The sequence below is a fragment of the Lontra canadensis genome, unplaced genomic scaffold (genome assembly GCF_010015895.1).
Source record: "Lontra canadensis isolate GAN:19392208 unplaced genomic scaffold, GSC_riverotter_1.0 scaffold9, whole genome shotgun sequence".
In the NCBI taxonomy this organism is placed as follows: domain Eukaryota; kingdom Metazoa; phylum Chordata; class Mammalia; order Carnivora; family Mustelidae; genus Lontra; species Lontra canadensis.
This window is the reverse complement of record NW_022631003.1, coordinates 21754709-21778250: the sequence shown is the minus strand read 5'-3', so window position 1 is coordinate 21778250 and position 23542 is coordinate 21754709. Positions and strand designations below refer to the sequence as shown.

Sequence of the window (23542 nt, the reverse complement as noted above, 5' to 3'; positions counted from 1 at the left end):
GTAGGGAATCAGGATTAGTGTCAACTTGGATGCAAGACAGCAGAGTTCAGAGTAAGAAGCTATGGAGGATGATCACCCATAAACCCCAGCTAAGGAAGAGCAGTATCAGAAGGTCTGGAGTCAGGATCTCTAATGCTGCTGTCATCACCCCCAGTCTCCCCTTCTCGGCAAAGATATAGGCAAATAGACAATTCTATTGTTGGGGGGCTAAGAGAAGGGGTAAGGAATAGGTGCAGGAGTGGTCTCCCTCCACTGATGGGGTTGGGCCAATAAATATCACCAGGGTCCTGCTGAGGCAGAGAGAATCAAATAATCTGGAGATCCAAGGAAGACCCTAACCAAAGCCATGAAAAGGGAAAAAAAAAAAAAAAAGTCCACAAGTACCTTCATTCGGATCAGAACAAACAAACACTTTGGCCTCAGAGGGAGAAGGCTAAGCCACCCACAGAGCACTGGGGTCATTCTGGCTGCCTCTTGACTCTCTTTCTCCTTATCCTCACACTCTCATGTCCCCCCTCTTGTATTTTGGTCTCTTTCAAGGACACCCTGGGAGTAAAGAACTGTTTGCTCTGTGGTCACTTAGTGCCCCAGATCCCTCCTTTCCCAGAAAACTGGGAGCCACAAAAAAGAAGGAGTCAGTTCGGGGTTCTTTCAAAATGAGTTGAGTAATCAAGTTTTGCAGCAACCTCTCAATAATCAAGTTTCACTTATTAGCTGGCTGCATGACATTATAAGGCAATTTGGATGTATTTCCTTCATGTTTTCTCCCAGTTTCATTCCCAGCCCCAGCCCAGGCCCGCTGGTTCAGTGTGTTTTCTTCCATTTCTTTATTTTAGAGCCAGATCAACCCTCCACCACCCACAAAGCCTTTCAATTAAAACCTACTTAAACACCAGAAGTTGAGAAATACTCACAGAGTTGAATGTTGCTCCCATAAACCGCCCAGTTGCCCTCTTCAAAGCAGATGAATAAAGGATCTATGCCTCCTGATTTATCTCCCTGTAATACCCACATGCCTCGTAATCCCACTGTTAGGAGCTTAGAGCACCAGCCCAGGTACAAAGAAGTTCGAAGAATAAAGGGTGAGACTGGGACAGGCTTAGGAGGTTTCTGACAACTGAAATACTCACAAAACTGACTTGGGCGCTCTCCTGTCAATCAGTAGGTGTTGAAACTACAAATGCACACAACGTGCTGATATCCAGGGGCATATTCTTAGTTTGTGATTCGCAAGCTCTTGTCTTCCTCCATTCCCACCACTGTCCTTGTTGTCTCCCATTCCATCCCGTTCCCTGACACACACACCCCCAGTCATAAGTCAATCCCCACCATACAAGCATCATGTCATAATTCTTATGGGAATCTAGATAACTGGAAAGAGGAAACAAAATCATAGTGGCCCGTGCTGCAGTAGGGACACTGGGATGCTGATTGTGTGAGCAATGACATTGAAAATATACCATATCTCCCCCTAATAAGTTCTGGATATATTTCCTCAGTAAGATAGAACCACAAATCAAAAATGACACAAAATTCACTGGTACTTGACAGAGAAAGAGCCCAACTTATAGCTGATAACTATTAACTGATGGCATTTATTTGAAAATTGATTGCTGAATCTCACATATCAAAGGCTTCAGAGTACAGGGCTCAGGCTACAATTCAATTCATTGGTACCCTTGGCTGCAGTCTTTCAATTACGTTGAGCCACTAGTATTAATTTGTACATCACTTTATATAGACCTTAGTCCATAGGCTGGCATCATGAAGTTCTTTTGAGAAATTTGTCGTAGAGAAATAAAGTGATTTACTCCAGACTGTGTATAAAGTTAGTAGTAGAGCCAGGATCAAGGCCTAAATCTGGAAACACCTTGCATATTCTGCTATCTTTCTATTATAGTATAGCAAAGCAGAATAGACCAAGATGCACATGTTGCTGGTCTCTCTTGTGCCTTGCCAGTGAATTGTAATGTGCCCTCCCTAAATTGTTACTTGTTAAAGAATTGCACTCCATAAGGTTATAGAGGAAGAGGGTCAATTTATCCTTCCCAGGCAAGGATAGATTCTTAACTGACAGCCCCAAGCAGATTACGTGGCAGCTAAAAAGCTTATGGGTTGTTTTTTTTTTTTTTTTAAATGAAAAAATAATAATAACCTTGGTCTTCACCAAAATTAGAGGAATTTTGAAGCAGCAAATGCAGTGCAGAGCCAGTAGAATATTTAGTGTCTGGATGAGTCTTTCCATTCTCACCTCTGGTCTCCATTACAATTCAGACCTCCTCTACTCTTAGAAGGCACATAGATACTGAGATTCTTATCTGTGAAACCCTCACCCATTCTCTATTTCTTTGCTGAAGGACTACGATTCATATAGGCAGTGAAAAGAGCAATAAGCCAAATGTTCTAGAGTGTTGCTACTCAAAGTGTACAAGCGTCCATACCACCCGAGCGTTTGTTAGAAATACAGGACCTTAGGGCCTGCTCCAGACTTACTGAACCAGAAGCTGAATTTTAATAAGGTTTCAAGGTGATTTGTTTGCACAGTACTGTTGTAGACCCATGTGCAGGCTTGATCTCACCACATCTCTGCTATGTGACAAGAGTGCCACCTCCTCCAGTCTCAGTTTCCTCATGTCATATACCATAATGTGCCAAGGTTCTCAATTTTTTCCATCCCAACACACTTGAGAAAGATAAACCACATTGATTAGTAAAAGGATTTCTAACCAGTGATTCTCACTGTTAGAGGAAGGAGGAGGTTGTTGTACCATGACACTTCTTTCCCAGGGAAAGCCAGAAGAATGGAATGTGAGGAATGAGATGTACAACCAAGTATATAGTTGGAAAAACTCTTCTAAAGTGATTTTAGGGGCACCTGGGTGGCTCAGAGGGTTAAGCTTCTGCCTTTGGCTCAGGTCATGATCTCAGGGTTCTGGGATCAAGCCCTACATCAGGCTCTCCGCTCAGCGGGAAGCCTGTTTCCCTCTCTCTCTGTGCCTGCCTCTCTGCCTACTTGTGATCTCTCTCTCTGTCAAATAAATAAATAAATAAAAACTTAAAAAAAATAAAGTGATTCTAATTTAGCTCTCAAGGATTTATGATTAGAAAATCCTCTAATTGCTTTAATGACTTAAAAATTTATTTTCCATCCAGTTTTGGACCAAGATTGAGTAGATGTGTTTCTCCCCATTCCTGTGCTAAGTACAGCTAAAATTCCTAAATACTATATATAGAACAAACATAAGAGTATTTTAAAAGGTCAAGAGAAGAAGAAAGACCAAATAGGGAATTTAGTGCTCTAGGAACAATGTGGCAGTAAATTCCTTGAGCTTTCTTTTAGTTTTGTATATCCTGAACTAGTGGGAAGAGAGGCAGCAACCCAGAAACACAAACAGGAGCAGATTAAAAAGAAAAAAAATTGGGCCCCTGGGTAGCTCAGTGGGTTAAACCTCTGCCTTCAGCTTGGTCATGATCTCAGGGTCCTGGGATTGAGCCCCACATTGGGCTCTCTGCTCAGCAGGGAGCCTGCTTCCCGCCCCGCCGCCTGCCTCTCTGCGTACTTGTGATCTCTGTCTGTCAAATAAATAAATACAATCTTTAAAAAAAAAAAAAAACTCTCAAAAAGCCTACTCTTTCTTGACAAATGACCAGAAAAGATGTAATCTAGTAAGACAGAAAAAAAATTAGACAAAAATCACCCTATGCCATGGGGAAAAATCCAACCTCTTGTTGGGGTAAAAAAGGCCAGTTTCAACCCCATCAGCACAGGTTGAGCATCTAGACTTCCAACCAGGCCCAGCTATAATTAGGTAACCCTACTCCACCCCTACCTAAGTAGTATCAGAGAAGGCCATATAGGGATCTTAGACTTTCAACTCCAACCAGTGCTAATGAGGCACCCTCTTCCTTCTTACCAGAATGGTGTCAGAGGAAGCCAAGTGGGGAATTTTCACCACTATTCAGCAATAACAAGGTACCTAAAGAAGAACAAAATGAACATTTTAGACTAATACAATAACAAACACAAAAATTCAATGAATGGGCTTGACAACAGAAAGAAGAAAAAAAAAAGAATCAGTGAACCTGAAGCTAGAACAGTAGAAATTACCCCATCTGATCAAAAGAGAAAAAATAAATAGAAAAAGAGGAGGAGGAGGCAGAAAAGGAGAAGAAGGAGAAGAAGAAGATGATGATGACGACGACAACAGAACAACAACAGTCACCAGAGACCTTGAAAACTAAAAGATCTAACATTCATGTCATCAGAGTTCCAAGAGAGGAGAAAAGGATGAGGCTAAAATGTACTTGAAAAAATAGGCTAAAAATTTCCTAAATTTGATGAAAGACAAAAGCCTATGGAATCAAGAAGCTATCAAACCCCAATGGGACAAACCCAAAGAAATCTATGCCAAAGCACATCATAATCAAGTGACGAAACTAATGACAAAACAAATTTTGAGAGCAATTAAAAAATATATACATACCACCTTACCTAGAGGTGAAAAAATGGAATGATGGAGGATTTTTCATCAGAAACCATGGGGCCAAAAGAAAGTAGCACAACATTTTTTAAGTCCTGATAAAAATAGAACTGTCACCTCTGTGAATTTATCCTTCAGGAGCAAAGGGAAATGAAGACATCCTAATAAAGAAAGACTAAGACAATCTATCACCAAAAAACCTACACTAAAAGAATGACAAAGGAAATTCTTAAAACAGAAAGGAAATGATAATTTTAAAAAAAAAGGAATTTTTGAACATCTAGAAAGAAAAAACAACGGAAAAAGAGGAAGTGTGGGATACAAGGGGATGTGTGGAAGACAGGAAACTCAACCACATTCGGCCGGGTTTGTGGAGACCTAAACATTGTTCAAGACACTGTGGAATTCTAGAGATCTGGTTAGTTTGCATCTTCAGGGACTGTACCCATTGTTCTCTGTTCCAAGTGGTTGTTCTTTCTGTTTCTCTACTACTCCTGCTGCCACTGAGTCTTAGAGGATTTGAGTAGCCAGGTTAACCACCAAGAAGTACACACTGCCTCTGGGAGACAGAAGAGTTCTACCAACTTACTTAATTGGTAACTTGCTAGCCTCTTCAGGGCTGACTTTTGATCAGTTATCTATCTCTGATCGTACAACCAGGTAGTGGAGTCACATGGCTCTGAACGAGGTGATAGATGATCAAGAAATGCCTGTGGATGACCTTTGGTTGCCCTGGACACTCCAAGATTTCAGAGGCATAAGAAATAAAGCCAGCAGAAACATTGCTGGGAAAAGAAAAAGAATTATTGGTATATGTGATGACATCAATGAATAGGAAGCACATTTTACTAAGTGAAAGAATCCAGAGTTGAAAGTCTCTAATGGTATCTGATTTAATTAATGACATTCCAAAAAGGAAAATCTATGAGGTTGGAGAACTAATCGTTGGTGGCCAGGGATTGAGAGAAGTCGACTGCTTGTAAAGGGACAAGACGAGGGATTTTAAAGGGTGGTGGAATTATTTGGTGTCATGATTGTAGTGGGGGATCTGTAACTCCAAGGATTTTTACTGTATGCAAATTTAAGAACGAAATATCATAAAAATGCTTCTAAAAATTCATAGTTCTATAATCCTTGGTTCTTGATACTTTCTGACAGATGGGAAAGTATTATTAATCACATACAGAGAGTTAAAGGGCAGGCACTAAGTAATTAGAAAGTAATCAAAATTTTAGCTGTCCTATAAGCTCCTTACACAAACACTAATCTCTAATCCTTCTTTAGTGCTTCTTAAAATACCTTTGAGTAGGAAGACACACATCAGAGACACATTTCCTCTACATTCAGATTCTCCTAGACCAGGATTCCCACTCTGATGAATACACAGTGGACCCCAGAGAGGAACCCCCTAAATGTGAAGAAGGAAGGTACAAGGGTCTCCCCCATCTTCTCCTAATATCCAATAATATTTATGCCTTTTCCAGAACATTGTTAATCTTGAAAAAAATAACTTATTAATTAAAAATACAATACTTCCTTTCAGAAAATAGGGAAGTAGGAACAGTACTAAACTCATTTCATTAAGCCAGTTTTACCCTCACAAAATTTTTTAACACTAAAACCAAAGACAATAAAAAGGAAAAATACTGATCAATCTCTCATAAATTTAGATGTAAAAATCCTTTTTTTTAAAGATTTTCTTTATTTATTTGACAGAGACAGCAAGAGAGGGAACACAGGCAGCGGGGAACGGGAGAGGAAGAAACAGGCTTCCCACTGAACAGGCAGCCTGATGCGGGGACCCTGAGGACATGACCTGAGCCAAAGGCAGAGGCTTAACAACTGAGCCACTCAGGTGTCCCTAGATGTAAAAATCCTTATGCTTAATGAAATAATAGCAAATCAAATACAGGAATGTACAAAAATAATAATACACCATGATCAAGTGAGATTAATTCCATGTATGCAAGACTATTTAAAGCCTAATGAACTAACATAATGCACTATATCAACAGCCTAAAGAAGAAAAATCATATAACCATATCAATTGATATAGAAATGCACAGAAAATGCATTTTGCAAAAACCAGTGCCCATTTATGATAACTCTCAGCAAACTAGAAATAAAACTGAACTAAAAAAAATCTTCAAAATAAATCAGCCAACCAAATAAATAAAAAAACCCTACAGTTTACTTCATACTTAATTGTAAAAGACTGAATGCTTTTTCTCTAAGGTCAGGGACAAGCCAAGGATGTGTGCTCTCATCAGTCTTATTCAACACGGTACTGAAAGTTCTGGCCAATGCAATCAGGCATGAAGAAAATAGAAAGCATATAATTTGGAAATGAGAAATGAAGCCACTTCTATTTACAGATGACATGATTATCTACATAAAAAAATACTTAAGGAATCTTCATTTTAAAACTATACTATAACTAATAACTGAGTTCAGCAAGGTTGAAGTATATTAAACTAATACAGAAAAATCAATTGCATTTGTACATAACAATGAATAAATGAAAACTAAAACTTAAAAAGTAACATCATTCACAATTGCTCTAAAGAAAATGAAATACTTAGGTGTAAATCTAACAAAGCATGCACAAGACTTGTATGATTAAAAACTATAAATTCTAATTTTCTAAAAACATTTTATGATTTTATTTATTTATTTGACAGAGAGAGAGATACTTCACAAGTAGGCAGAGAAGCAGGCAGGGAAAGAGGGGGAAGTAGGCTCCCTGCTGAGCAGAGAGCCCAATGCGGGTCTCGATTCCAGGACCCTGGGATCATGACCTGAGCCAAAGGCAGAGGCTTAACCCACTGAGCCACCCAGGTGCCCCTAAAAACATTTTTAAAAGAGAGAGTGAGTAAGCACGAGCAGGGAGAGCAGCAGGCAAAGTAAGAAGCAGGCTCCCCATTGAGCAAGGAGCCTGATGCGGGACTCAATCCCCGAACCCTGGGATCATGACCTGAGCTGAAGGCAGACACTGAACTGACAGCCACCCAGGCGCCCTACAAAATCTAATTTAAAAGAAATCAAAGCAGACCTAAATAGTTGAAAAAACACACCATGCTTATGGATTAGAACACTCAACATAGTAAAGATACCAATTCTCACTAAATTGATCCATATTTATTACAATTCCTATCAAAATTCCAGCAAGGTTTTCTATAGACATAGAAAAGTTTATTCTAAAATGCATGGCCAAAACAAATATTGAAAAAGAAAAAAGTAGGGTGAGAGGGAATCACTCTTCCTAATGTTAAAGCTTACTACATAACTATGGTAGTCAAAACAGTATGGTATGGACTGAGTAATAGACACACAGATCAGTGAAACAAAGTAAGGAACCCAAGTGTAGATCCACAAAATATGCCCAGTTAACTTGTGACAAAGGTGCAAAAGCAATGAACTGAAAGGGGGACAGCCTGTTTGACAAATGGTGCTGGAGAATGAACATCTAAATTCTGGACAAATGAGGCTGAGCATTGACATTTTGTCCATGGACATCAGAAATAAAACAAAACAAAACAAGACAAAAAAAAGTGAATCTTACACCTCACACTTTATGTACATAAATTCCACACCTAACTACCACACATTGAGAAAACTAGCTTAATGTGTATCACAGACTTAAAGGTGCAAATTAAATCTATAAAGATTTAGGGGAAAAAACTAGGAGAAAATCTTCAGGGCCTAAGTTCTTCAGGACTAAGCAAAGATGTCTTAGACTTGCCAGCAAAATTACTTAACAGGGAAATCTGATATATTTGACCTCATCAAAATTAAAACTTTCACTCCGAAAAACCCTGTTAAGAGAATAAAGAGAACAATAATATGCTGGGAGCAAATATTTGCAAATTACACACCCAACAAGGGATTTGCCTCTAGAATATACAAAGAACTCTCAAAACTCAATATTCAAAAGGCAAACATGCCAGTTAGAAAATGGGCCAAAAATACAAATAAACATTTCACTGTAAGAGAATATACAGATGGCAATAAGGACATAAATAGATGTTTTCCATAATCCTCCATTAGGGAAACACAAATTAAAGCCACAATGAGGAAATGAATCAAGTATGGCTCTCCAGGAGGAGAGCATTCCTGTAGAGACAACACCTGCTGAAATGGGAACCTACTTCTCCTGTAAGGATTAGCAGGGGACAGAGAACAAAAGAGAAGGGAGAGGAGTCTGGAGTGGTGCAAGGGGCACCAGTTATCGAATAACATAAAAATTACCTCAAAATTTGGCAGCTCATAAAAGTTAACATCTGTTATATCCCACGGTCTCTGAGGGTCTGTTCAGGAGTAGTGAAGCCAGGTGGTTCCTGGTCCGTCCTTCATGAGGCGACAGCCAGGCTGCTGGGACTGGTGGGAGGGTTCACTTCTTACATAGCTCACTTGCACAGCTGTTAGCAGAAATCCTCATTTCTCACCATGTAGACCACGCTGCATTGTCACTCATACGTCACGTTAGTGTCCCTATGACATGACACCTAGCTTTCCTCAGAACCGCTGATCCAAGAGATCAAGAGAGAAGGCATGATGTGTTTTATAACATAATCTCAGAACTGACATAGCATCACTTCTGCCGTGCTCTATTGGTCCCACAGACCAAGCCTGATACAATCTGATCAGGGTTGATAGCAGGATCATTGGGGCCATCTTAGAGGTTGATTACCATAATAAGCCCACCTGCATACCATGGCAAATGCTTCCATTTTATTGTAGATGGCTAAAAGGTCCCTAGAAGTTTCAGATGGAAGGAATGTTCTGGTCACGAGTGTGCTTCTTACTCTGGTTACTCTGAGGAGAATAAAGCATGAAGCTATTACAAAAGTGGAAAACATTCAGAGCCTGTTCTAAAAGTATCTGAAGGCATGGTGATGGTAGGGCTAGGCTGCTAGCAGAGGAGGAGGTGAGAAATAATCAACAGGTTATATTTGAAAGTAGAGCTTGCATAAGATGGGATTTTCCTAGATGTCAGCAACTTCTCTTTTTATACTTTCTTGGGGTGGTCTCATCCATTTATGTGGTTTAAGACAGTGTTTCTCAAATGTCACAACTTACCTGCAGAGTGTTTTAAAGCAGATTCCTGACTCTGGCCCTAGAGATTCTGATAGCATGGGTCTAGCGCTGTCCTGATAATTTGCATTTCTAACAAATTCCTTTGTGAATTCCATCTGCGGAGCCACAGACCACACTTTGGGAAACCTGGTTGAAACTACTATCCATAACCCGATGAATCAGTAGTTTAGAGTTGAAATTCAGGATTATATATCTTTCTGTCTGTCAAAAATCACCTCCTAGAAATGGCATGATTGTTTTCAAACTCAACATGTCCAAACTCGAGTCATAACCTCCCCTGAGACATCTGTCTTTTCTTTCGTATTTTCCAAATCAGTTGGTGATACCACCACGGATCCTGTCATTCTTGCAGAAATCTGTTAAGTCCTCCCTCCTCCCTGTCCTCATCCTTCACATCCCTCCAATCACCAAGTCATGCCAACTTCACCTGAGTATTTTTTAGAGCTGACCCCCTCTGTCTATCCCTACTATGAATGCTGCTCTAGTTCAGGCCGAACAGTCTGCAAACTGATTTTGTGCCCATCAAACCCATCAACACAGCTACCAGAGTACCCTATAGAGTAAAACACAAAACTCTTCATGTGTCTCCTTTACTTTCAATGGCTCTCCATCGCTGACAGGATCAAAATCAAGTTCCTTATTTGCATAGCATGAGAGGTCGGCTGTGATGAGGACCCTGTGCCTGTCCTGCGCAGACACATTTATCATCCTTATCTAATGTTCACTTTGAAGTCCAGCAACCTCGAGCTGCTCCTTTATAATTCCCTGCACACACCACACCATTGTAGGACGCCATGCCTTCACTTATGCTTTCCCTTTCCTCAAATGCATTCTCCTCCACCTCCAACCCTTCCCATGTCAAGTAGCCAACTGTCTACTCTCCTTTGTAGACTTAGAGTTGGAATCGCTTCCTCCAAGAAGCCTTTCTTGATGTCCTTACTAACTTCTCTTGATACCTCCCATACATTTCTTTTCCTAAGCACACACAAAAAATTTAATTTGTTTATTTCTGTCTTCTTCATTACATTGGTAGCAACATGAGGTCTAGGACTGTGCCTTAAAAGTGGGTTTATCTCTGACCTTGTGCACAGGTCCTGGAATATAGCTGGGTGAGAATTCTTAAGGGCTTGTTGAATTTGGAAATGAACCTTTATGCCAAGACCACGAACCCCGTCAGAGTGTAGTTCAATATGTCATATATATATGTATATATATGTATATATATGTATATATATATGTAAATGTATACATATTTACAGATTATGTAATTATTGTAATTGTAAAACATATGTACTATTACATATTACATATATTTACATATTACATATTACATATATTTACATATATACATATATATGACATATTGAACTACATTTATCATATATATATGATATAGATTCCTTTCTTACATATGACACAGAAAAATTGGTCTCAGTGACTCCTATGGATACATGACTATACTCATATTCCATTCGTTCTTCCCCAAGGCAACATACTAACCAGAAGAAAGAGATGGAATGGGGGTGCAGAATGTAGTCATTTCTATCTTATTTAGACAGATACATATCTACTTGAGAACTTTCCTCAATTTCTTGCATTATTCAGCCAAGTATCATGCTAGCTGCTCCAAGGAATATAAGACAAATAAGACACGGCCCTTTCCTCACACATTTTATATTTGGATGGAGGAATAACTCTACTATTCAGAAAATAATCACATAACACAAAGCAGTGCCTACTAAAGTCCTAAATTATATTGTACAAGTAGCGCACGCTCTAGCTCAGAAAAAAATATAACATGCTTGTCCTGGATCAATGCTGGAAAGAAGAAGAAGGTAGGTGCCTGGGTGGCTCGTTTGGCTAAGCATCTCTTTTTGGCTCAGGACATGATCCCAGGGTCCTGGGATGGAGCCCCGCATCAGGCTCTCTGCTCTGCAAGGAGCCTGCTTCTCCCTCTCACTCTGCTTGCTGCTCTCCCTGCCTGTGCTTGCTCTCTCCCTGTAAAATAAATAAAATCTTAAAAAAGAAGAAGAAGGTAATATTTAAGGTATATATGTATTTGAGATGTGTGTAGGCTGATTGAAAGCACTTAGATGAAAATGACTCGCTCTTAGTCAATTTCATATGTGGTCTGCAGTAATAAGCATCAGAATGTCCTGTGGAATTGATGATGGTGATGATTTTCTCAGCCTCGATCATTTACTGAGTATTGAGCACCCTGCTGGACACTTTCTCATACATCATTTCCAACCCTTCCAGCGATGCTGAAGGTTGATAGGCCTCTTTTACAGATGGGCAAACTGAGGCTCCAAGAAAAAAAACCATGGCCCAGGGATACACTGATGGGAAGACACAGAGCCAGGACATCTGTCTAACTATAGCTCCCCACTCCCCACCCCCAGCCTGCTTTTGGTGCCTGGTGGACACATTTCAGAATGGACAGCTTTCAGGGTGGAAAGTCTTCTCTGAGAATTTGTTGTCTCAACTTGGAGCCTCAAAGAAATACGTCTGTGCGAAAAGGGGAAGTGTTAACAGTCGGCCCCAGTCTTTTCTCATTTTTTGAGGTTCATGGTAAAGGCACCGCCCCATGGAAGAGTTGTCCAGAATTTAACTTTCAGTCGTAGGCTTGTAACAACAAAGAAAAACTGGAAAATATTTCAGAGTTTTGATGATTGTTCCGGAAACTCTCACGTAGGTTTCCAAGTTCTGTTGATTTCATTTGGCAGCACAGGACTAAGGTCCTTGGAGTAAGAGCTTCCTTGCTGCCGTGACAGGCATTGTCCTGCATCTGAAGAAGCTTAAATATGGGGAAGGGAGTCTGGGTACATAACACATCTTTGTCAGCATGGGCTGGAAGCATAGTGTCTCCCCTCATGGGTCTCTTCAAAGAGTCTCTTCGTCTGTTTCCTCCGCTGATAAATACAGGTGCACAGTGAATAGTAATGGAGGAAAAATGAGAAATGGGAATTTCAGGGCGTCCCTGCCTGACTGTGATGTCAGGAAGTACTTTAGGAAAACATGGTAGTTGTCATCCAACTTATGAAAAGCCCATGACTGTATCATTAAGAAGAGACTTTCAATGAGCAATTCTTAATCCTTTCGAGGTCATGGACTCCTTTGCTGGAAGTTATGAATGCTCTCTCCTCCCCCAATAAATACACACATACTGCACACATACCTAGTGATGTTACAGACACTTTCCTTCCAATGTCCGTGCCCAATGCAGTGCATTGAGAAAAATTGTGGAGACACGTTGGGCTTGACAGGAGAAAAAAAAAAAAAGCCTTGTTTGACGAGTGACATCTTCCCTAATAGCATGGGAAATGGGGAGTGGAATGTGGGCTATGAATCTACCATTCCCAATTTTTAAATCCTCTTTGTTCTAAATAATTTATTTTTACCTATGTTATTTTTTCATTGTCCCCCCTAGAACATAACTGCCACAAGAGAGCAGAGAGTTTTGTAGTCTACTGCTGTTTCGCTGGCGCCTAGAACAGTAGCTGAAAAAATAAAGGTGCTCCACGAATGTTATTGAGAGAAGAAATGCATCCCCTCTTGGGAGCACCAGGTTACAAAATTTACTCTCTCCCATGTGAATTAGTGTTTGCTTTGATTTAAAATATGGCCAGATGCATTCAAAGGCTATCTTCTATCTTAGCATTTTAGGAAGTTTACAAACGAAGTCTGTATTGGGTTTTCAGGACTTTTGCTAAATTTAATTATATACTGTTTTCTTTTTTTTTTATCTGCCTAGATTCATCTCTTTTCTCCCACCAAATAACCATCCTCTCGGCTGTTTCAGTTCCCATGACTAAAGATGTATTTGGTGGCATCAGTTTACGAAATAAAGGGAACAAGACGCAGCACATTCAAATGACAGCAAAATAAATGTTAGTTTCTCCAACTATATTTGCTTAGTCAGCTCTACACATATCGAAACAATGTAAATACGAAATATGGACGTGCTCATATAAATAAGCTTTTTTTTTTATTGACAGCAGCTATGGAGTATATGAAATCAATGTGGCTGCACTACTTAAGAACTGCTTGTTCCTTTAAAGGGTTTAAATATGGCACCTGCAACTTGTTCCCATTTAAATGACTTCACAAACCATTTCCCTAAATAGGGTACGAAGTCGGTTTTCGTACTTGTTAAATTACCACAAATTCTGTGTTACAAGACTGAATTAATGAAGTCTTAAGCTATTTTGTACTCCTCATTCCTAGGTTTAATCGAAAACAGTGCTTTACTTCTTTTTTAATTAAAAAAGTAGTGAAAACTACAAGTAACATTTGATTGTGCTGCAGTGCAAAGCTACATTTTGAAATTATAACCAACAAAACTCCAAAAAACCTGTTTCAGGGCCAAGTATATGCAGTTAACATTTATAATTCCTTGGAGCTCTGCATTGGCTGCCAGCAAACTTTCAAGATATCTGGCCGATAAGAAAGCTGGCAGAGACCACACAGGAACAGAAGTCAGTGATACGAAGTAAAGCTCATGCGAATTTACTGCTGCTGGTTTTCGGCTACTTGCCTCAGTTAAGCTATGCACTGCAACGACTTAATTTGTTTCAACATATCTGCACAATGATCCTCAGTGCTCAGAGGCTATGGCCTCGATGCCCTTGCACAAGCACTCACGCATATTCACGTTCACACTCACACGGGCAGTCATGCTCACACCTGTGCAATTACTTGACAAGAACACTGTTCAGTTGACTGATCAAGAGATACGCAGTGCAAAGGAACAGGATTTGAGACAGCCCAGGGTTTCCTCTTCTAGTAGGTTTAAAACATTTTTTTTCCTCACTAACTTCCTTCCTGTTCTAACTGCCAGAACTCAGAAGTCAGAGTGAGAGACAGAGGCACCCCAGAGAGCCGTGAGCCACTGAATGTAAGTTGAAATACCTCGGGGTGGGGGAGGCTATAGGTGGGCACAGGCAAATGCAGGCAATCTCTCAACCAGGCGACGACCCTCTCCAATTTATTTTTTTAGATTATCTTTGAAACCGATAAGAAAGTACTAAGGAGGCGGTAAGAGCAGTTTGCAGAGAAGGGGAAGTCAGAGCAGGGAATCTTAGCAATGACTCAGGGGAGAGAGCTCAGCGAAGGAGGGGAGGGCGCGCCCTGCAGCAGCTCGGTTGATGAGATCCTGAGTGTGTGGGAAAAGGGCCATGAGTGTAACTCCTGAGGAGTGCCCGGAGGGGTTTCCTACAAGGTAGGGGTGGGCATCCAGCCAAGTTCAGAAGCAAAAAGACTGTGGACCCAAACTGGTGTGGAACATGCTAGTAGATGAAGGGTTGCTGCTGGGGTGGAGATATGTGGTTTCCTGTTTTTAAGTAGATGTAAAGAGACTGATTGAAAGGAAAAAAGATAAAGACTCAAAGCTGTCAAACATTAAACTGTTTTCCCCTAAAGAATTTTTCTGGTGATATAAGAGAAATGCATAATGAAAGCCTTCCTTTGAGTACTACGGGATTTAACAATCAAAGGGAAGGTAATGGTAGAACATGTTGTTATTTACTCCTTTGTCACAGTGGAATCAATTTCTATCACTAACAAAAACCACGTATTAAATTCCTACAGTCAGGGGCACCTGAGTGGCTCAGTCAGTTAAGCATCTGCCTTTGGCTTGGGTCATGATCCCCGGGTCCTGGGATCGAGTCCCGAGCCTGCTTCTCCCTCTGCCTGCTGCTCCCCTTGCTTGTGCTTTTTCTCTCGTTCTGTCTCTGTCTCTCCCTCTCTGGCAAATAAATAAATATCTTAAATATAAATAATAATCTATGTATGTAAATTCCTGCAGTCAGATGGGCAGAAAGTTCATTCCTGTTATTGCTAAAAAAAAAAAAAAAAATCTTTACATCCAAGAGGACTAAAAGCAGAGAAGGCACCAAATAATTTATTAAGAGATAGGTTCTACAAAAATCCAATTAGCCCGGCTAGGATATCTAAACCGCCAGCCTTCAAAATGTCAAGGACTGAATTTGGCGACCATTAGAAGTGCCTTAGGCATGATCTGAAATTCTTCCCTTTAGAGGCGGCCCCAGTCTGCATGTTTTATGAACCTGGTCTGTTATTACACTCTAGACTTAGTTATGGTTACTTGTGGCCTGGGTCTGATTAACCCATGGCTGTTCTTCCGTGCACGGTCCAGGAAGGCAGACTGCTCTCCCAGAGAGATCCGCCCCATAGTCACCCTTTCACATGGAAACCAAGAGTCACCAAAATCTGCATTAGTGTGTTGGAGCCTCCCTGCAGGAATGCTCAAGCAAGGGAAATCCAGAGTTCGGTGCCCAGGCAGACATCGCAGATCTTTGCCATCGCTTTGTTTTGTTAAGTGTTCAAGAAAACGTCCCTCCCAAATCCAAATGTGACACAAGCATAGTAATAAGATCATCTTACTCTTTTGTGAGATGGGCAGAGAGTTCTGAGAGAAGAGTTCCTTCTCCATTCAGGATGCTCAGACCTGGCACGTGTGGAATCGCCGTGCTCCAGCTGAACCAAAGCTGATGGACACATTCCGGCACATTCCAGGGATGGGGGTTTAGTCCTTGCTTGTTTTGGAGAGCATGAATTTGTCCCTAGGGAAGTAGGCTGGGAGCACCATGGAGGTTCTGTTGTCAGTGGAAGGTCACCACAGCGAAGTCATTCTGACGGGAAGATCAGCCCAGGCCAATTTATGGGAGCACAATATAGTACAAATTTCAGCTAGCAGCCCAGGGACTAGAACAAAGCAGATAAAGAAAAAGAACTGACATCCATTGAGTACCTTCTCTATGTCAAGCCTGGTGGTAGAAACTTTCCAATTTGAATCCTGAGAGGACAGTAAGGCTCAGAAGTGTTCAATTATTTGACTAAAGTCACCAAAAAAAAAAAAAAAAGAACCAACAACTACAATGCCTTAGAAGGACATTTTAAGAAATGTCCCGGGGGGCGGATTTTCTCTAATGCCACATTCTGGGCGTCCTTATTCATAGGCAGTGTTATGCTGTCCAGGGCCCTGGATGAGAGGCCATGCCCAGGGGTGGCTCTCATGTTCAGTCTACTACTTCAACGTTTATCCCTTTAGTAAGCACTTCCCCAATCGCTCTGGGCCATGTCACACTCTGGTGTCCACAGCCAGAGCTGGTTCAAATTCACCTGAGCTTTCTTCTCAGCACCCGTGGTTATAGATGGTGTCTTTACCCCTTTTCATGCTGAATTTAAAATTTCTGTGACTGTCTCAAGTTATGGCAGTCTAGTCTTTTGCTTAATAATGGCGTCCTTGCTGCAGTTTTCATCGAGGATTATTTAAAATAAGTATTTGTGAAAATACCCAGCATGGTTAATTTCACAGGGCAGACACCCAGCAAGGTTGAATGGGGCCACCGAGTTCTCTCTCCTTTTGCATAGAAATCTGGGTTAGAAGAGTATACTGTGAGTGTGCCGGGAAGAAAGAATGTCTCGTTGCTCCCACCCAGGGAAATGTTGAAGAATTCTGCTTCTAGTCATGTGTATCGTTCTCTGGATTGATTTTAATGTCTATTTTATCTAACAAGACACCATCCTCTCAGGCACTGAGTTGGTTCTCCTCACTCAGCTTTGCTCTTTCAGATGGTCTTCACAGAGCTAACAGGGTAGAGAGCAGCCCTGAGGAGCCCAGGAGGCACCAACCCTCCATGTTGCTAAGGAACACTGAGAAACCACAGAGGACTCCAGAACCAAGACAGCTTCTGGTGTCCCAAGGGATCAACTTGGAGTCCCCAGATAAGCCCAGTCACCAGGCAGGCAGCAAAACAGACCCAAATCCTTGACTGGCTCTGACATGCCGGCCATCCTTCAGGGATGGTCCAGCTCTCCATGGCCCGCTATCTAGAGCTGCAGCCCCAGGTTTAGCGAAAGTGGGACGTATCCTTGTCAGCAGGGAGAGGACATGACAGGGTGACAGAGAATTCTAATGCTTGCATCAGCACTTCTCTGATGGAAATCCCCCTACTTCTGGTACTTCCATATTTTGCTGTCCCTTTGTTATCTCCACGTCTTCTCTCTCATATTCATGACCTGTGCATCTAGAAGCATCACCTAGCAACTTTGGAACATGAGATCGGTCTCCACATAATTTTGCTCCAGAGCCAAAGAATATTCTCTCCATTGGCTGCACCTGTTGTCTTTTGTCATTTCTCGTCATTCACGGAGTCAACTCTGGCTTCAATTAGGAAAGGGAGCAATAAATAGAATCTAAAATTAAGTTGTTCATGAGGAAGCTTTTTAAAGAAACATAATAGTGATATTCCCATTTTAAGCTTGATTCAGTTAATAAACAGTTCTCGCAATTCCCAGAACTTCTTGTGTCTTCTGTACTCCTCAAAGAAACAAAATCTATTTTTAAGATGGAAGGAGTGGACATTGTCAACACTGCAGCACCAAGGGAAAGCATTCGGTGCCCAGGGAGCCAGTTACCTCACTTCACAGAAGCTGTGCAACAGGACAGACCATCCCACAGGGCAGGGAGCAGAGGAAGAGAATGGGTAGTTTAGTGAACATCTGCTACTGGCCAGGATCGTCTGAGAACTTTTCATGTGTTTCCTCCAACTCTTCAACCCCATGAAGAGAGATCATTATTTCCATACTACTGGTGGAAAATCTGGGGCTTGGCGAGGCTGATCATTTGCTTAGTTAGGTCCTATAATAAGGCAAAGCAGAACCACATTGTGAATCTCTGGCCCGCCAGACTCCAAGTCCAGATCCTAGTAGGCCTTGAAAATCACCTTTCTTTGAAGTAGCCAGGTAATCTGTTTCATCTAAACTCAAGAGTTTCACCTGTTCTTGCCCTCTGCTTCTTTGGAACTGCATCACTGAACCAGACGAGGGTGCTCTATCCTGAGATTGGTGCATATTCTTAAGTTCGGTATCTTGAACATTTCACTGGATTTGCAAGCAAAACCACCATTGTGTGCTATGGCATAGTCATGCCACGAGTAACTTGTCCTAATTTAATGTGGCATTTTAATTGAGCCTGAGAGGATTAAGTTCCTATCTCAGCACACCTCCTGCTTACACTGCCTGCCTGCCTAGCAAACAGGAGGGTGTGAGGGGTTCACTGTGAAAATTCATCTGTGGAGGCATCCATGAAGCAGGAGATAAAGATAATGAGTAGTAAGCACACACACACACACACACACACACACACGCAACCAGTATGTACTTTGGGTCTTGATGGAGTGCACACTAACCTTGTTCAACACATAATTCTTGAGTCTCCATTTCACTTTTACTGTGTCAAAAAACCAATGTCAAAATGACCTCCAAGCAAACAAAATACCTCTGCTCTTTGTGGAACGGTGGGTGAGCTGCAGAGGAAGGTGAGAAAAGGCCAGCTAGAATGTTCTGCACAGATGAACTGGGTTCTCCCCAACCCCACCTCCACTTCCTCTTTTCTTTTCTCATTTCAGAGGCTTCTTTAAATAAAGGAGCATTCGAGTCATTGAATTAGGAAGAGGCCTCAGAGGTCCTTCTAAGGCAATGATTTCATTTTGCAGAGGACAAAACTGGAGCGCAGAGAGGTTCAGGGACTTGTACAAGAGTACACGGGACAGAGTGGCCCTGAAACCCTCTCTATGTGATGCCTCCCTGCCTCGCTAAAGCCTGCAGAGTCTTGCAAAGAAGCACATTTCCTACTGCCTGTGCACCCTCAGGATAGATTCCCAAGATGACTAATGGGTTCTATAATTTCATTTTTACTTCTTACTTAAGACAGCTGGAGCAACAGAGCATAGCACCTGCAAGCCAGACAAGATGGCGGAGATGGCAATTCTGCCCCTTACATAGGTCTTCTTCCGCAAGCTTCTCATCTGAGCTTCAGTTTACTAACCTGTAGAAGAGCATATGACCATGCCCGCCCCCGAGGCTGTAGTGAGGAGTGATGAGCTAGTCCTCAGGACAGCATTTAGCGTTATGTATGATAACTATTATAATTATCATCATCAATAACATCTTTGGATGATACTCGAAGGTAGTTGTGGAATTTCTATAAAATGCCCATTCTCCCTTTCCTAGGCATATCCCACTGTAAAATGAGGGGATAAAGAGAGAAGACTGATATGTATGGTCAGTATATACATAGTTTACATGTATATTTATATATTCACATGTATAACACACACATAATTTGGGAAATCATTATCAAACTCCGTAAGCCATGATGGCTGAGGCATTGGCAGAATCCATGGTTCCTCAGAGATGAACTGTGAAATTAAAAATGCTGTTTCTTTTGGGACTTCAGACAAATTTGAGATAATGAAACAGAGATTGGGTAATTCTCTTCTGTACACAAGTGAAATAAGGTAATCAAATGTGTGCAACTCAGCTGACGCATGTCCGCAGGGCAGAACGAATCTACAGATGGAGAACTTAGAAAGGGAAAGCACCTAGAGGTGGTCTGCTCCAACCCCCAAACTTCAAGAGAAGGAGAATAAGCACCACAGTGGGTAAACCAGTTGCTCAGGGTGTGACAGCTGACTAGTAGCCAAGCCAGAATCAACACCTGTGCATGGTGAGAACTAGTTCAATGAAGAGATAATTATCCAAAATCAGGTAGATTGACCTCAGAACACTTTCCCTCAAGAGCTGTGCCCTATGCACCTTTGCTCCTCTGCCAGGCTGGGTGTTCATATTCTCTCAGATACAGATGTTACCTGATATCTCCTGCTTTTTCATATCCAGCATTTGGGGTTTGATAGACATGATCCTTGGCTGGAAGCTAGTTTGGGTCACTGATGCCGCCAGGCCTCCAAAAGAAGAAAGCTTCCACTGTAACAGTCAACTCTCTGCTTCATGTTTCCAAGAAGTCACAGTTTCAAGGTCATGTTTCTAATCTTGGACTCTAGTAAAGTCTATGAGCCTCTGGATTGCATGTAGCATCTCATGGGCATATTCTTTTTTTCCTTTTATGAGGATTGTGACTTTCACCAGATCTTTAAAAAGACGTGTAATTTCCAAAAAGATTAAGAATCATCAGTCAAACCATGGTGGTTGTCCATCCCACAGCTCCTTCTCCACTTTGGAGAGTAACTTAAATACCAGTAAGTGGTAAGGCAGTGAGCCTTATAAAGAGTAGGTCTCACCAAATATTGTGCTTTAAAGAAGCTTTCCTTGAGAATTGCTTTTCCGGTTCCTTATTTGTTGTATTACTATGTTTTCATCTTTTTCTAATCTGCTTTCCAGATTGAGCTGGTTTGGGGTCATTTGGCTTCATATCATTTTTTCATATGCTATATATTTAAATCAAATTATTTTAATGTGGTCCTGAATTTCCTTCTCTTTACTGCAACAATTTTATATAGAATCTCACGTTATCTTCTGCTTTTACCTGTCTTTTAAATAAACTTACATTTCATTTGTATGAACCAATTATTATATATCTGTTTCTAATGAATCAAGGAAATTTAGAATTGACAGAAGTCTCAGAATTACTAATAAGCATATCAAGATCTAGATGACTGAGAAATTGACTTGCCAATGATCCCACAGATGTTGTTGAATCCTTAGATCATGTCTTTGTCTTTTTCTCTCCCTTTTTCTCCCTCTCTCTCTCTCACTATCCTTTCAAAATTGAAATTTCAGGGTACAGAATAACAATTTCCTGCAGGTTATGGAAATCACCTTGAACTAAGTAATGGGTGGGTGTGATGTTATCTTCTGATGGTCAGACTTCAAGCAGATGACTTGTTAGAACCAAGCGATATATTCCAGAGAGTCCTAAGAGGGTCAACACATCCTCATGTATAAATAGGTTTCCTGATGATCTGTTCACACGTATTTTTTGAAGATTTTATTTATTTATTTGAGAGAGAAGTGGGAGGAGGAAGAGAGCAGGAGGGAGAGAGACAAGAAGATTCTGCACTGAGCGTGGAGCCAGATGTAAGGCTCCATCCCAGGATCCTGACATCATAATCTGAGCCAAAACCAAGAGTCAGACACTTAACTGACTGAGTCACTCAGGCATCCCTGTCCACATGTATGTTGTGTGATGTCCACTCTGGGTATCTGGTCAGATTCCTGGGTGTCACCAAAGGAGAACCTCTCTCTTCTGACTAATCTCATCTGGCTGCTCTTCATCTGCCCCTTAATGATTGTCCTCAAGCTACCCACAACCCACTGCATTCTTCATTATTTCTTCATTATTTTTCCAACCAGTTCATTCACTTTCCCTGAGTGTTGTTTGGAATATGAGTTGAGCTGGTCATGATGTTTATTATGCTGTTCTTGAGAGGCTCAGTTATGAATGGTGTTGAGTTTTCTGCTGAGACAAGAGTTGCCATAGGAACAAACCTGCATGCTTCCTTCCTGCACAGGAAGTGGACCTGGGCATTGCAATGCTATTTGCAGACTTGATCAAGCTCATGGTGTTTGGCTTGTTATTTTGTTAGAAGAGGATTGATGAGCCAAGAGATATCATTTCTTTTTACTCTCTGTTTTTTCCTTCTTTTTCTGTTAAAATTGTTTTTGTTTGACTTTACTTCCAAATTATTTTTCTTTCTGATGCCAGTGATGGAGACTTTGAAACTCAAAACCACAGCTGATTTTGGCCAGAGATAGCTTCACCCCCTGGGGGACTTGACAGAGGTTTGCAGAGTCACTGAAGATGAGATGTGCTAGATATTGTCTAGAGTTGTGCCACTTAGGAACAATGTAGTCTTTAACCAAAGGCAGGGAGGACACTCTTGAGGGAGGACTACAGGAAATCAGGAAATTATCTCCTTGTCCAAATACCTCCCATGTTTCCCCAAATAGCTCCATTGCTACAAGCCACAGTCCTGAAATTCTTTCAGTAGAGACTTCTTCCTCTTTATTAAGACACTGCAATTCATCCAGATATGAAAATTTGGGCATTTCTCTTAACCTCTGAGTTTCAGTTTTCTCGATGATTCCATAATGGGTTGGAATATCGCACCTCTATGGTTTCTTTCTGCTCTGAAAATCTCTGACTATACATGGCCTAAAATGAGTAATTTTTAAACCCATTATTCAGTCACTAACAATTAAGTGTGAATCATTTTATTAGAATCTCCCCTCAAGATTTTAAGATATAGCAAGTAAATGTAGATAATGAGAGAAGAAGACAGACTCCAGGGTATGCCAGGGTGAGGACTTAGAGCATAAAATCACTAGTCTTCTGGCAGGGAGAGGGAGATACCAAAAGGGAAGGGGACCAGAAAAGGGAGATCAGTGATAGATAAAAGTAGAATAAAGACAGGTTAACCCTTCCCATTTTGTCTGAAGGAATTTAAAGAGTCTTTTGTTATTTTTATGTCATTTCAAAGGAACAGAAGATCTTTAGATACAGAGACAAATAAGCCAAACCATGAGGGTTTATAAAATGCCTAAACTATTCAGTTATGGGAGATTCAAGAGAAGCACAGAACCTAGTGCCTGCTGCCCTCAGGGAGTTATTAGCAGTGTTGGATGGGAACCGTTCAGACACCTCAGGCAGGTGTCATGGCAGTCTACAGCATTGCATGACTTACCTTTGAAGTATCTCAGGAGTTTAGGGGAAAGATTCAATTAATGGGAGGAAGCCATCCATTTCTTTGGTTACATGTGTTTTGAAATCATCACAACAGGGATGGTACAATGCTAAGAACTTGGACACTAGAGTAATGGCTGGATTTAGAGGAGTGTAGTTATTCCTATAATTGTTGGAACTGGGGCTATCTGTTCATTATTTGGGACTGTTTGTGTTATGTTGTTTCATTCGTACATTATTCATAAATGAGCTATTTCTTTCTGATCCATTTATTCAGTGAATAAGAGATAATTGGCCACAGTTTGGAGAAATTCAGGAAGGTCAGAGAAAAGACTAACGGCATTATATGCTTATTGCATGAAAAATAAAGAGATTAAACTAGGAAAAAATATCCTGGAAAATCACTGATGATTACAGAAGCCCATTATGGCCAGGATGGTGCTACCAGCAGCCCCAC

The 23542-nt window shown here is 41.0% G+C and overlaps 2 protein-coding genes across 6 annotated transcripts in view; one reads left to right on the top strand and one right to left on the bottom strand.

Moving 5' to 3' along the window:
• The window catches only part of PDE6H (phosphodiesterase 6H), a 24258-nt gene extending 7994 nt beyond the window's left edge, over positions 1-16264 (bottom strand). Inside the window, exons 1-2 of one of the 5 annotated variants that reach the window (XM_032855066.1) lie at positions 8730-8780; positions 3915-3977 (exon numbers count right to left, since the gene is read on the bottom strand). Coding sequence is in view for 1 of the 5 variants with exons in the window: in XM_032855064.1 (XP_032710955.1) it covers positions 8730-8761 (32 nt within the window). In the remaining 4 variants the exon portion in view is untranslated. Of the gene's footprint in view, positions 1-914; positions 1066-3914; positions 3989-8729; positions 8809-15983 lie in introns of those variants that run through there. The other 4 variants (XM_032855068.1, XM_032855064.1, XM_032855065.1 and 1 more) reach the window with 4 other exon arrangements.
• Positions 14350-23542, top strand: part of ARHGDIB (Rho GDP dissociation inhibitor beta) — a 20190-nt gene continuing 10997 nt past the window's right edge. The window contains exon 1 of the mRNA XM_032855063.1: positions 14350-14475. The gene's annotated coding sequence lies outside the window, so the exon portion shown is untranslated. The remainder of the gene's footprint in view (positions 14476-23542) is intronic.